This window comes from Typha angustifolia, chromosome 9, assembly GCF_048772165.1.
Source record: "Typha angustifolia cultivar Huaian chromosome 9, ASM4877216v1, whole genome shotgun sequence".
Classification (NCBI taxonomy): domain Eukaryota; kingdom Viridiplantae; phylum Streptophyta; class Magnoliopsida; order Poales; family Typhaceae; genus Typha; species Typha angustifolia.
In genome coordinates this window covers 3,443,308-3,455,527 of record NC_133247.1, presented here as the reverse complement: position 1 = coordinate 3,455,527, position 12,220 = coordinate 3,443,308, and the positions used below count along the sequence as shown (strand labels likewise).

Below are 12,220 nucleotides of genomic sequence, written 5' to 3'. Positions count from 1 at the left end.
TCAGATCTAAAACTAATTGTCCAGAAAGAATATCTATTTTTTTAAATAATAAAAAAATTAAAAAAAAAAGAAAGAAAAGGAAGGGGACACCAATTCTATCTAGCTACGATGTACCGTTAAGAAATGGCCACTGATGGAACAACGAGAACTACTACCATGGAGATATATAAAAAGAGGTGCTGGAACAGGAAATCACTCTTTATTTTTCGGAAAAACCCCTAAACCTAAGGGTGAGACCCGACTCCTGGATAAATAAAATAGGTCATGTGCATGAAAGCCGACTGGTAGTTAACTACTCTGGAGATATATCAAAAGAGACGCTCGAACAGGACATCCTCCTTTTTTATTTTTAATTTGGAAAAACCCATAAACCTAAGGGTGAGACCCGACTCCTAGATAAATATAATAGGTCATGTGCAAGAAAGCCGACGGGTAGTTAGCTACGAGCTATAGTTAATTTGCAACTCACTGGGAGGAAAAAAAGAGAAGAAAAAAAAAAGGCATTGAAAAGAGGGATGGACAGCAGGGTGGATGATAATGGTGATCTTTATGACGGTCTTTCATGGCTAGGGTCCGGGATCCGATCTAATCCTTCCAAATTAAAGGAGCAGCTCCGCATGGATAACAAGCCAACGCCAGGTTGGCCTCGGGACAGTGGCATTTGTCAAAACCTAAAGGATCCACCAACTCTCACTGCCACCATTCCCAAGTCCCAACCCACCCGTAAGACGACGCTTTCCTCTCTCACTGTTGTGAGTCTCACGCGATCGACCGGCAGACAATTTTTATCCTACTTTGCATCACTTCCCTTGTTACTTTTCCTGTAGTACGAATAATTGCATGCCTATTTTATTACACAGAAGGTTCTTCAAATTTTCCGCTTTATACTATTTTCTCTCTCATCTCCAACATACCGACTGCCACGGGAAGGAGTTAGGGAGAGAGAGACAGACTAACGGACAGAGCTCTCAGATCTATTTGCTTGTTTTGTTCCCACCCTCCCCCAGCCGACGTATTCTCTCCCGAAGATATATTGTTTGTTTAGCATCTGGATACCTGCGAATCTACCTACTACTCCCCCTGGATGGAGGAATGCGGCGATTTGCGTACATTGTGATGCCGGAGGCCAAACAGGGAACTCCGGCATGGCAAGGGTCATGAAGAATTGAGGACGAGATCCAAGATGTTCAAATCAGGAAGATGGAGGAGCGACAAGAACAAGATCAAAGCAGCGTTCAAGCTGCAGTTCCAGGCCACGCAGGTATCTTCCTCCGTCTTGTCACAAGATCTGATGTTTTTTTCTCAACCTAATACGAAATTAAAATCAAGATGCGCCTCTTTTACTCGTAGAGATAAAAGCCTGTTGATTTTCTCAGGTACCACAACTAGAATGGCAGAAGATGATGATAGTTTTGATTCCCCTGGATACTGGAAGACCTACTGGAAGATCGGAAAAGGTTGCGGTGATCGACGGGACATGTCACTGGGTGAATCCAATATACGAAACAGTCAAATTTAGCTTCGATACCAAAACTGGAAAGATCAACGACAAAACCTACCAATTTCTTCTATCATCAACAGTACGAAAGATTTCCTCTTTTCCTATCAGATGACAATCTCTTTTCTCATCATTGATGATATTTACACTACCTTACAGGGATCAATAAAAGCTGGAATCCTGGGGGAGGTCAATATTAACCTAGCATATTATGCCGAGGCATTCAGACCCTCCTCTATCACTCTCCCCCTCAAACAGAATGCAGGGGCTCTTCTGCATGTGAGCATTTTCACTTGTTGAGTTGATAGCGTTTACTTCCATGGCCCTACCTTATACTGCACGATTCCTAGAAATGATCAATTCTCCACCAGATCTCCATTACTGGAGTAGAAAATAACAACGATTTGTCCTCCTAACGCTGTCTATTCCCTTCCTATTTTCTTAAAGCTTTTTTGTCACTATCCCAGATCTGCACCAAATGGAATTGGAAAATTAGTCATTATTTGGGTTTTAGATATGAATTCCTGAAGTTTGATCATTATGATGACAGGTTACCATACAGAGGATGCAGGGTGATGGTGAGGAAAGGTAACAATTTGATTGCATAAATATTTATCGACTTTTGGGCAATATGCTCTAAAATACTTCTTATTAGTTGCTGATGTCAATAATCATATCTCTAACTCAGAGAAGCCAATGAAGATGAAGATATTAAAGAGAGACAACAGCAGAGAACATTTCAGAACCAGCTAATCACGGGCAATGAAGAAGTTGCCAAAGCTACCAACACCATAAACTCTATAGAAGTATGGCTTAAACCTATCTAAGACTCTTCTAGTGGCTGCAACTCCTGTCTAAACAAAGTAATGCTTTCTTTAATCCCTCTACAGACAACATGCTCTTTGACACAAATAAAGAACGGAGTAGAAGGAACAACAAATATCGTACCATTGGTTGTGCAGCTATCTGATCAACCATATCAAATAATTGTTATATGAGATGCACATTGTTGTTTCGCTAGTTATCAGAATGTGTTACTTACATGATAGTCCAGAGTATTTTGGATTTTCTAGTTATAGTGGTTAGTTACTCCCTACTAAAGGAATCGTAACCATTTTCTAATCTCGATATTCTAAGTCCAGGAAGATAAAATAGACAATAACAAACAGAATATATATGTGGCATGCAAATTTCAAACGAAAAGTTTCTAATGTGAATTATGGGATATATTTACCTCATTGTGGCTCACCTTTCGGCATGCAATGCATTGTGACTAGTTATGACGTCTGTCCATTCCCTGCAGGATTGCCCAATTATAACCAACCAGATTCAGAAGTTCACATCGAGCAGAAACTTGCCTCTTCATGTTGAGGCTAATGGTAACCTCCAGAAGTCTCACAGCTTTGAAGCCATACCGGCATCAGGTACAGATACAAGTTCAGGAAGATATAACACAAAAAAGAATGGGATCATGCATAACAACAGCCATCGGGATGCTACTAGTTTCCTGTCACCTCTCAGAAACAGTGATACTCCTAAAAGCCTGCTTACCAGCTCAGGTGACTGGTCTGGTAGTTCAGCTCCCAATGGAAGCACGGATGGGTCTACGAACAACTCAGGTGAGGCTGGAATAAGAGAAGACTTGCAAGATTCTGATGACAATATTGAGAAATTAAAAAGTGATATAATTGATTTGACACGAAAGTTAGATTTGTCAGAACTGGAGTTGCAGACTCTGAGAAAACAGATCATTAAAGAGAATAGGCGAGGACAAGATCTTTCAAAAGAAATAAACAGCCTGAAGGAGGAGAGAGACGCACTTAAAAAAGAATGTGAAGAACTCATATCTCCACAGAAGAGAGATAACAATGACGACACATCAAAAAAGGCACTTCCTGATGGAGAAGATGCATGGTCATTGCTTGAAGAAATCAAGAAAGAGTTAAACCATGAGAAGAATCTGAACGCAAATCTTCGTTTGCAACTACAGAAGACACAAGAATCTAACACTGAGCTGCTTTTAGCTGTAAAAGATCTTGATGAGATGTTGGAGCAAAAGAATAGGGAAATTTCCTGCGTAAAATGCAGCTCACCAAATTGCAAAACAGAAGTGAGTGAGGATTTCCATGAAATGAAGTACCAAAATGCGCTCCCATATATGCAAAATTCTGAGGATAGACAAGAATACCCTGAAATGTTGTCGGAACAAGACAAAGAAGAACAATATGCATTGGACATATTAGTGAAGACGCATGATACCATGATGGTGCGTGCATTAGAGAAGAAGATCATAGACTTGAAAAGTGAAGTAGAACTATACAGAAAAGACCGTGAAGAGGCAGAAATGCAAATGGAACAGCTAGCACTTGATTATGAGATTCTGAAGCAAGAAAACCATGACATTTCTTCAAAGTTGGAGCAAACCCAGCTGCGAGAACAATTAAGGATGCAATATGAGTGTTCAGCACATTTATCCATTATCAGTGATCTAGAAATGCATGTTGAGAGCTTGGAGAAAGAACTCGAGAACCAGTCTGAAGCATTTGAGGCAGACCTAGCAACTACAGTGTGTGCAAAGATTGAGCAAGAAAAAAGAGCCATAAAAGCAGAGGAGGCACTAAGAAAGGCAAGATGGAATAACGCTAACACTGCCGAACGGCTTCAAGAAGAATTTAAAACATTGTCTAAACAAATGTCTTCAACATTTAGTGCAAATGAGAGGTTGCTCATGCAAGCGCTAGAAGAAGCTAGTGAATTGCGTTTGCAGAAAAGCCAGCTGGAAGGACTTTTGGAGAAAACTCAGGAAGAGATTGCAGCTGCACAAAGTCAGTACCGTGTAAAACTTAAACAGCTACTGAACCTAGTGGATTTCAAATCAAAAGAGACAGAAAGGCTCCTTCTGGAAATCAAGAACAAAAGCGAGGAATTCGAGAATCAGAGAAAATCTGCTGAAGCAAAGGTAAAAGCTCTGTCAGAAGAGATGACACTACTCAAAGCTGAGATGGAAGAACTTGCAGTGGAGAAAGATCATCTTTTAAAAGAGAATGAACAGAAAGAAAAAGAAATAGCAAACATGGAGCAATTGATGGAATCAAAAAGAGCAAACAAAATAAGCTTCCAAGATAGACGTACAGAAAGACAAACTCTTGAGGAAGAAATTGTATCATTGAGGAAACAAGTAATCAAATTATTGGATGAGTCAAAGGACACAAGGCATACAATGAAAGAAAAGGAGACCATTGTAAGAATGCTAAATTCAAATATAGAAATTCTTAACACCCGGTATAGTGACATGGAACACTCTCTTTCTCAGAATGAATCACAGAAAGAAAAACTTGCTATGGAGGTTCTTGATTTAAGGAGTGACCTTCAGAGCAGAGAAGACATGATAAGCCTTCTCAAAAGTAATCTCAATGACAGTGGAGTCATTCATGTAAGTATCATGGATTACATATCCAGTATTTATATGAAATCTGCTATTTAAGTTTCTACATATATAAAGAGACAGATATAGACTAATCTGCATGCAAGCTTGTGCTTGCAGACTCATGCACTAGATAGAAAGAGGAAAACCAGTGAAAAAGAAAGAAATAGATAGAAATAAGTAGATTAAAAGCGAAGTAAACATACAAACATACATGTACACTATCAAATTGTTAAAGTAAAATTAGCAAGTGTATCATAATCTTCATTTGTTACGATTAATATAAGATTAAGTTTAATGGTTTACAACAGGAGGAACTGGGGGATGAGAAAGATCTCGACAGCAAAGACAAAGAAATGGAAGGAACTATTGGAGAGTTCAATCAGGAATCATCATGCCTTTCCCGAGGCGTAGTCCATAAGGTCAGACAGTGCATATTTCTTTATTAGCATTTGAGAGTTCCGTCAGGGCATCAATGATGTCATTAACCAACTGTGACAGTTATACTCTTATTTTTAAGTTTTACAAGAAGACTAATACAGTAAACTTGATGACAAATGCACAAAGTACTTGCTTCATTTCTTGCAATTTTCTTAGGTTCCAATAATACATTAGTCTATCATATGGATACCCCATTTTCTCAGTTGAATGATTCTATAGGAGGAGAAAAATCATAGGAACCATAGAAAACCAATTCTTTTGACTTCTCTAGCTTAAAAGAAGTGTAGTGTGGAAATTTGTGCTTCTTAACCAAAAGAAGTTAGCATCAGATATATTGAACAATAATAAAATCAAGGCAACAAATCTTTTCAATATCAAGGCATTCTTAACCAAAAGAAACAAAAAGCAGAGAGACCTACTTTAGAAAATAAAGTATCAGATAATGTCAAGTATTCAGGAATTGTTTGAATGACAGTTTTTTTCAGAGTAACACCACAGGTCAGGTCAGTAGGATCAAATATTATGCTTTTTTAATTGGAAATTTGAAATTGTAACTTGTAAGACCATTTGATGCAGGCTGATAAGTTTTTTAACAAGTTCAACTACAATATAAGCTCTGCTGAAAATGGAAATTCATTTTCAAGTCAAATGATTGGAGATGAAGCACACAGACTTGAAGAAAATGACAAGAGCAGAAAAATAACCATAAGGTAAACATCTCTGGTACACTAATTGGAAACTCTCAGAAGATTTGTTCAACTTAAAGTTGGTAGGTATTTGTAATGTATTAATGCTTAAAAGCCCAGAAGTACAAGTTCGGAAGTATTTTGATTTATAAGTTGTAATATCTTATAATTAATAATAGGAAAGCATTTAAATGTCTCTACAGGGACCCTGGAGCTGACCTAGACAAAGCCTCTACCTTTTATCAGCATGACATGGCAAAAGTAATAAGAGAGATGGCATTACTGAAAGAGCAAAACAAATCAATGGAAGCAGAGCTAAAAGAAATGCAAGAAAGATATTCTGAGATAAGTCTAAAGTTCGCAGAAGTAGAAGGTGAAAGGCAACAGCTTGTTATAAGAATCCGGACTCTTAAAAATGCTATGAAGAACTAGTCATATTCAGTAGAGCATGATAGAACGAGGTTTTTGTATAGGCAAGCAACTGGATGAGTTGTGTGAAAAATCCAGGACTTGCAAGGCCAATAGTGTTTCCCCAAATATATAACATGTAAATCTTTTAGATATTCTTTCACCCATTTGGATGTTATGTATTCCATTTCCCAAAAGAATGTATAATTCTAGTTAAGTTTGATCGAGTTCCAAAGAATACTGACATATTGTCCAAGTGCTCAAAGAATTCTACTTCGTCTTCTAAAGCAGACATGAATTGGAAACATTGTGTTCTAAATTCTTCCAAGGCAGACAATATTGTCCAAATGCTCAAAGAATTCTTGTCTTCTAAGGCAGACAGAATGTAGTGCTCTAAATACCAGAATCTGCAGGCTCTACAGAGATGTGCAAGACCCATTTCCAAGTTCAAAGGAGCTCTAATTGTTTCTTCTAAGGAAGAAACGAAAAAGGTTTCAGACTCTAAATCAAACTTCAGATACTAATAAATATGCAAAATTTGAAAAAAAAAAATTAGAAGGAAAAAAAGGAAGATAGTATCATAGTATCATATGCCCAAAAGGAAAATAGAATGAAAAATTAAATGGATAAAAAAGGCTAAAAAAAGGGATAAAAATACCCAATTGGAACTCAACCACACCGATAAGTTTACAGAAAAAGAGCAACATGATAAAACAAGTAATCAAATCAAGGAGTATAATAGCACAAAATGTAGCAAATAGTTAAGTCAAAAAATACTAAGAAAAACTATTTTAAAAAACAGTGTTCTAAAAAGCGGCCGCAATACTATATATGAGCCCACTTAGGCAGTGCGCGGTGGTCAACCGCTCCCTATATGCATTATGTAGTCCAACAACATGTACATACCATATATTGGCTGCCAATAATTATGCACCTTCATATGTATATGAAGATGCTATATTGTAATATTGAGATATCTATAATACTTCATAATAATTTTTTATTAACTAATTTTGTTAGCACAACTTGTCATACTTAAAAATATTTATTGAGTAATTATATGATTAAAAATTAACATTCTTAGTGGTTAAAATATTGTGGAGATGATTCTCCATATATTACTCTGAAATTTTTACCCAATTATTAGCTTATTATGCTAAAATATTCAATACACTTGATAGGTAAATTGTATCTAAACTAGTTTTAATATTTTTATTTCTAGACTATATACGCACTTCAATACCACAAAGGTGCTATGCGGTCACCTGGCCGCTCGTGAAAGTCAATGTAAAAATGAAAAGAGATACATGAAGTAAGGCATACAATATATTGTTTACAAACAATATATTTAAGCACCTTCCTAAAACAACAGGTGCCCTCCAGTGTTCAGAGGAAAAAGGAAAAGAATTAAAAGAGATCAAAAGTATATTTTAAAATAAACTCTGATCCATATACAAAATAAATTATCTCAGAATCAAATTAAATGAAATGATTCTAAATTTATTTGTCAAAATTAAATTAAAAGATATATCTATAAGGATATCAAATAATAATAATAATAATAATACAGTGACAAAAAAACCTTTAAAATAAGCAAGGTATAATATCGAATATGTGAAATTAATAGAATAAATATACCAATGAAACTATATATATAGAAAAAAACTGAGAAGGAGTACTTCCAACTGCGCTCTAGGATCTTCGAAACGAAGAATCGAAGAGATAGAGATCGGGAAGAGGAAAGAAGACGTCTTCTAGGATTTCTTCTTCTCCAACTGCGCTCTCTGTTCTTTGCCTCAGGGAAGGAGTGGAGGCAACATTTTGATTTGGAAATGGCGCTCGAAGATGAGGGACTGAGGGTGTGAGGGATATAACTTTATATAGGCGGCACGTGGGAATCGGTAATGCTGCGCTCGACCGCGGAGGTGAGCTCACCGGTTCGCTTACCGCTGCCGAGCCCAGCTGTTTCGAAGGGTGTGGGATTCGTGTCGACTAGATTAGACTTTTAATTGCTTTAATCGACGAAACTTAGAGACCAGGTTCTATATCGAAGTCCAGTGGCCCGTTCGATATTATGATGATAACTAATAGCTAAATTGAACATGATTCAAGTTCGTGGTTACATGCTAGTGAATCGGTATCAGGTAGATGAGAACATGCAAGCATCGCTCACTCTGGACCGTTTCAAAATATCTAAGAATTGAATTCAAATTTCTTCCTCATTACATGCAAAATGATGTGAACAAGCTTAAAACTAAATGGCGAACATATTAGTAATTATTAGTTGATGTTTTCTGGTCAGAGTTGTTCCGCATTACATGATGATTGATAGGGAGACTTCCAGGTTCATCTCATCACGTAATCTCCAGAGGCGTGCCACGTATCTCCAGCAATATGCCGCTTTCATCCTCAGGCGTCCACGTGCTCCTGGAGCTGGCAACCGAGACCCTCAACTCTATCCTCTTCCTCGTTTATATCTCTCTATTCACATCTCCAGTCCCCCGTCCTTCACAGCTATGCAGGCAACGGCTAAAGCAACGGATGCCCACGCGGTTCCTACTCACGGCCATGTCTACGAAGACGACCCACACCGATCCGGTCTGCATGCCGGTACGCTTACCATATGCATGCAGTAAACTAGCAAGTAAAGCTAGCGTTTGTTTGTATTAACTCCGTTTGTAGTCGTTGAAGGCGAAGAAGAGCATCACGAAAAGAAACCGGTCTTGAAGAAGGTGAAGGAGAAGGTGAAGAAGATTAAGGATACCATCAGCAAGAAGAGGCACGACCATGATCACCATTCAGAAGAAGAAGAAGAAGAGGAAGAGGAAGAGGAAGGGTACCATGAGGACGATGAAGATAAGCTAGTAGAACCCGACCCGGAGGTCCACGGTGCCCGTAGTATGCTCTAAACTCATGCACAAATTATGTACGTAATTCCTATATTAATTACCGTATGATCGTGATTCTACGGTGATTTCAGATATCGTAACCGACCAAATGAACAAAGAGCCGGAAAGGGTCCGTTTAGGAGACTTCACTGGACACCTTGAAGAGGACCCTTCTTCACCGATGTCCGCGAATCCTCCACCAAGAGGTACTTCATTCTAATTTAGAAACTTTGCACATAGAACCCCGTGTAAGGCAGGCCAAATTTTGATCATTTCCAGTGCAGTGACATTTACTTTGTCATGTCTAGCTAAGTTTGCCCAGATTTTAAGCTTAACGCTTTCGAAATAACTTAATACTAGTCTTAGGATTAAATTATTTTGTGAAGTCCGTTGGCGTAACCTTTTTCCCTTATACGATGGAAAAAAATGTAGGGGTTTCGTAAGTAGCAAAATGCAGGTGTGAAATGTAAAATAAATGACTTGTTACTTGCAAATTTGTCTCGAAAGTTGCCCTTAAATACTGACAAATCGATGACGTGTCGTACAGGTGGAGAAGAAATAGGAACATCAGCTGTCATCCATTCCTTCGAGGCGATGACCGTCAACGATCAGCCCGGAGACCGTAAAGAAGCGGGGTCCACTTCCCCCACCACGCTGCCCCACCCAGACGAGACGTCTAAAGGACAGGAGCATCAGAAGAGCTACGCAGAGAAGCTCAAGTCCGCGGCTCTGGAGACCACCGAGTACGGTAAGAAGATCGCATCAACGGTGTATGATAAGGTTGCAGGGGCAGGGACTGCCGTAATGGCGAAGGTGCACGATCCTCATCATGGCGGGACCACCGTGACGGAGGGTGGCGAGGTGGCGCATCAGGATAAGGGGGTGTCTATGAAGGAATACATCACGGAGAAGCTTAAGCCGGGGGAGGAGGATAAGGCGCTGAGTGATGTAATAACCGACGCGATCCATAAGAGGAACGAAGAGATCGAGCACAAGGTTAGGGAAGAGGCGACGGGAAACGAAGGGAGAACTGAGGGGCCGGGGGTCGTTGGGAAGATACGCGGAGCGATGACTTCATTGGTCGGTGGAAACGCTGGATCCCATGCTTCGCCGGTTGGCGAAACGGAAGTGAAAGGTATAACCTAATTATATTATACCCTCCTTTTCCATCTAATCGTGGGGTGCCAACTGTCCTATCCGAAGGAAATTTAGTAGTTGATGAAATAATTTACCAATTTTTCGTTTAATTTGGGATGGATATTCTGTTTTATTTTTATTTACAGGTCATGTAGCTGAGGGATCCCAGCAGAATCCGAGACCCGTAAAGGATACCGGTGAAAACTCCGATATGTAGACATGCAGTAAAAGACGTGCAAAGCGTCATAGAGCCAAGGTTTTACCGTTTGGTTAATAACTAGATCTTGTGAGTAGTTGTTCGTTCTCTTGTGCTCGTGTTGGTGCTGATGGACTTGGATGGAATAATTATGTTGCATGTTCGTCGATGCATGGATCTCTAATGAGAATGAGATGTTATCAACTATGGGTCTCAGAACTTTTTTATTACACTTATGTTTTAAAACCCTTACTACTGAGAGGAGAATAGTATGCTATAAATAAATCATGGGGGTTAGTATGTAAATTTAATTTTGAATGTTTAGTTAGTATATAAATTTAATTGTGAATGTTTATCTTCTAGATAGACAACTAATAAATTATTAGAAAAAAGAAACATTGGAAAATTAACTGGATAAGGTCTTTTTATATATTAATCAAGTTTATTTTGAATTAATTTAAAATTATATAGAGGATTAGACTAGATTTATAATTAAAGTGTTTACACGCAAAGAAAAAGTTCATCTTAATATGGAATTATAAGATTAGAAGTAAGTTAAAAAAAAAAAAAAGTCTAGCATTTTCTTTTTGTCTTTCTCATTTTGGTGGATCTTCCGAATCTTCAATCCTCCCTTTTCGCTTTCTAATTTGTATTCGAGGATAACTTGACATTCATCAATCGCCTGGTATAGCCCGTCCGTGACTTCTGCAGACAAAAATGGCCAAAGGATTCGCTAGCTCTGAAGATTCACCGACGGTGACCAAAGAGAATGTTTGTGCTTTTGGTTTGGTTTGGCTTGGCTTGGTCTTAATTTACCCAATCGAAGAGAAATTGTAAACGATATATTATATTAATATATATTTTTTTTAATTTTTTAGCATTCTTATTATATCCTTGAGTATTATTATCTTTTAATTATTTAGCATTTCTAGGATCTCATCGGTTCGATTTCTTTGCAAGCCTGTCGTGCCTGTTGATAGGTAGATTGGTTAGATTTCTTTGCAAGCCTATCGTCCCTGTTGATAGATAGGTAGCGATTGATATATTGAGACATATCAAGATACGTATCAAGTGAAATTAGTCGAAGTGGCAAGAGAAGTGAATGAATGGATTGAGAAAGACACTGACGGGCGCAGTAAGGGCCTCATTCCTAGTCAATCCGTGGATGAAAACACTAGGATTATACTTGTCCATGTGTTGTACGTCGAAGGCATGTGGGCTGAAAAGCTTGATAGGTCAGCAGCTTAGAGAGGAGAATTTCATCTCAAACGGCATCTTTCAAGTGTTTTGTTGGACTAACTGGACTATCACTAACCTGAATTCCTGATTGAGTTTGTGTTTTGGTGGACTGCTCGGCCATTCAAGAATTATACTGTTCTTTATATAGTGCCGTCGAATAGTTAAACGAGAGGCTTGCTTCTAAAACGTCTGCTTTTTTTTTTTTGTAATTTTATACCTAATTATTTATTTAAGTATCTATTTTTAATTATTATATTGTCTGAAATGTGTGTGATTTGTTTTTAGAACTTTTATTATATTTTT

General features: G+C 38.2%; 2 protein-coding genes across 4 annotated transcripts; both read left to right on the top strand.

Annotated features, from left to right (window-relative positions):
- The first annotated feature begins 447 nt into the window (after positions 1 to 447).
- LOC140766724 (uncharacterized) lies at positions 448 to 6,785 on the top strand. Of its 2 annotated transcripts, XM_073106302.1 has the most exons (10): positions 448 to 1,261; positions 1,377 to 1,580; positions 1,658 to 1,777; positions 2,049 to 2,086; positions 2,187 to 2,304; positions 2,802 to 4,739; positions 4,812 to 4,931; positions 5,234 to 5,344; positions 5,940 to 6,073; positions 6,253 to 6,785. In XM_073106302.1, the coding sequence occupies exons 1-10, from the start codon at positions 1,184 to 1,186 to the stop codon at positions 6,479 to 6,481; spliced, it is 3,090 nt and encodes a 1,029-aa protein (XP_072962403.1). In that variant the 5' UTR covers positions 448 to 1,183; the 3' UTR covers positions 6,482 to 6,785. The 2 variants fall into 2 exon arrangements, with proteins under 2 accessions (XP_072962403.1, XP_072962402.1); XM_073106301.1 differs by having other exon boundaries at positions 449 to 1,261; positions 2,802 to 4,931.
- Positions 6,786 to 8,924: 2,139 nt separating this feature from the next.
- On the top strand, positions 8,925 to 10,882 carry LOC140767364 (uncharacterized). Of its 2 annotated transcripts, none has more exons than XM_073107238.1 (5): positions 8,925 to 9,067; positions 9,149 to 9,355; positions 9,438 to 9,551; positions 9,893 to 10,480; positions 10,629 to 10,882. In XM_073107238.1, exons 1-5 carry the CDS (start codon positions 8,974 to 8,976, stop codon positions 10,697 to 10,699), a joined length of 1,074 nt encoding a protein of 357 aa, XP_072963339.1. In that variant the 5' UTR covers positions 8,925 to 8,973; the 3' UTR covers positions 10,700 to 10,882. The 2 variants fall into 2 exon arrangements, with proteins under 2 accessions (XP_072963339.1, XP_072963338.1); XM_073107237.1 differs by having other exon boundaries at positions 8,926 to 9,067; positions 9,140 to 9,355.
- The last annotated feature ends 1,338 nt before the right edge of the window (positions 10,883 to 12,220 follow it).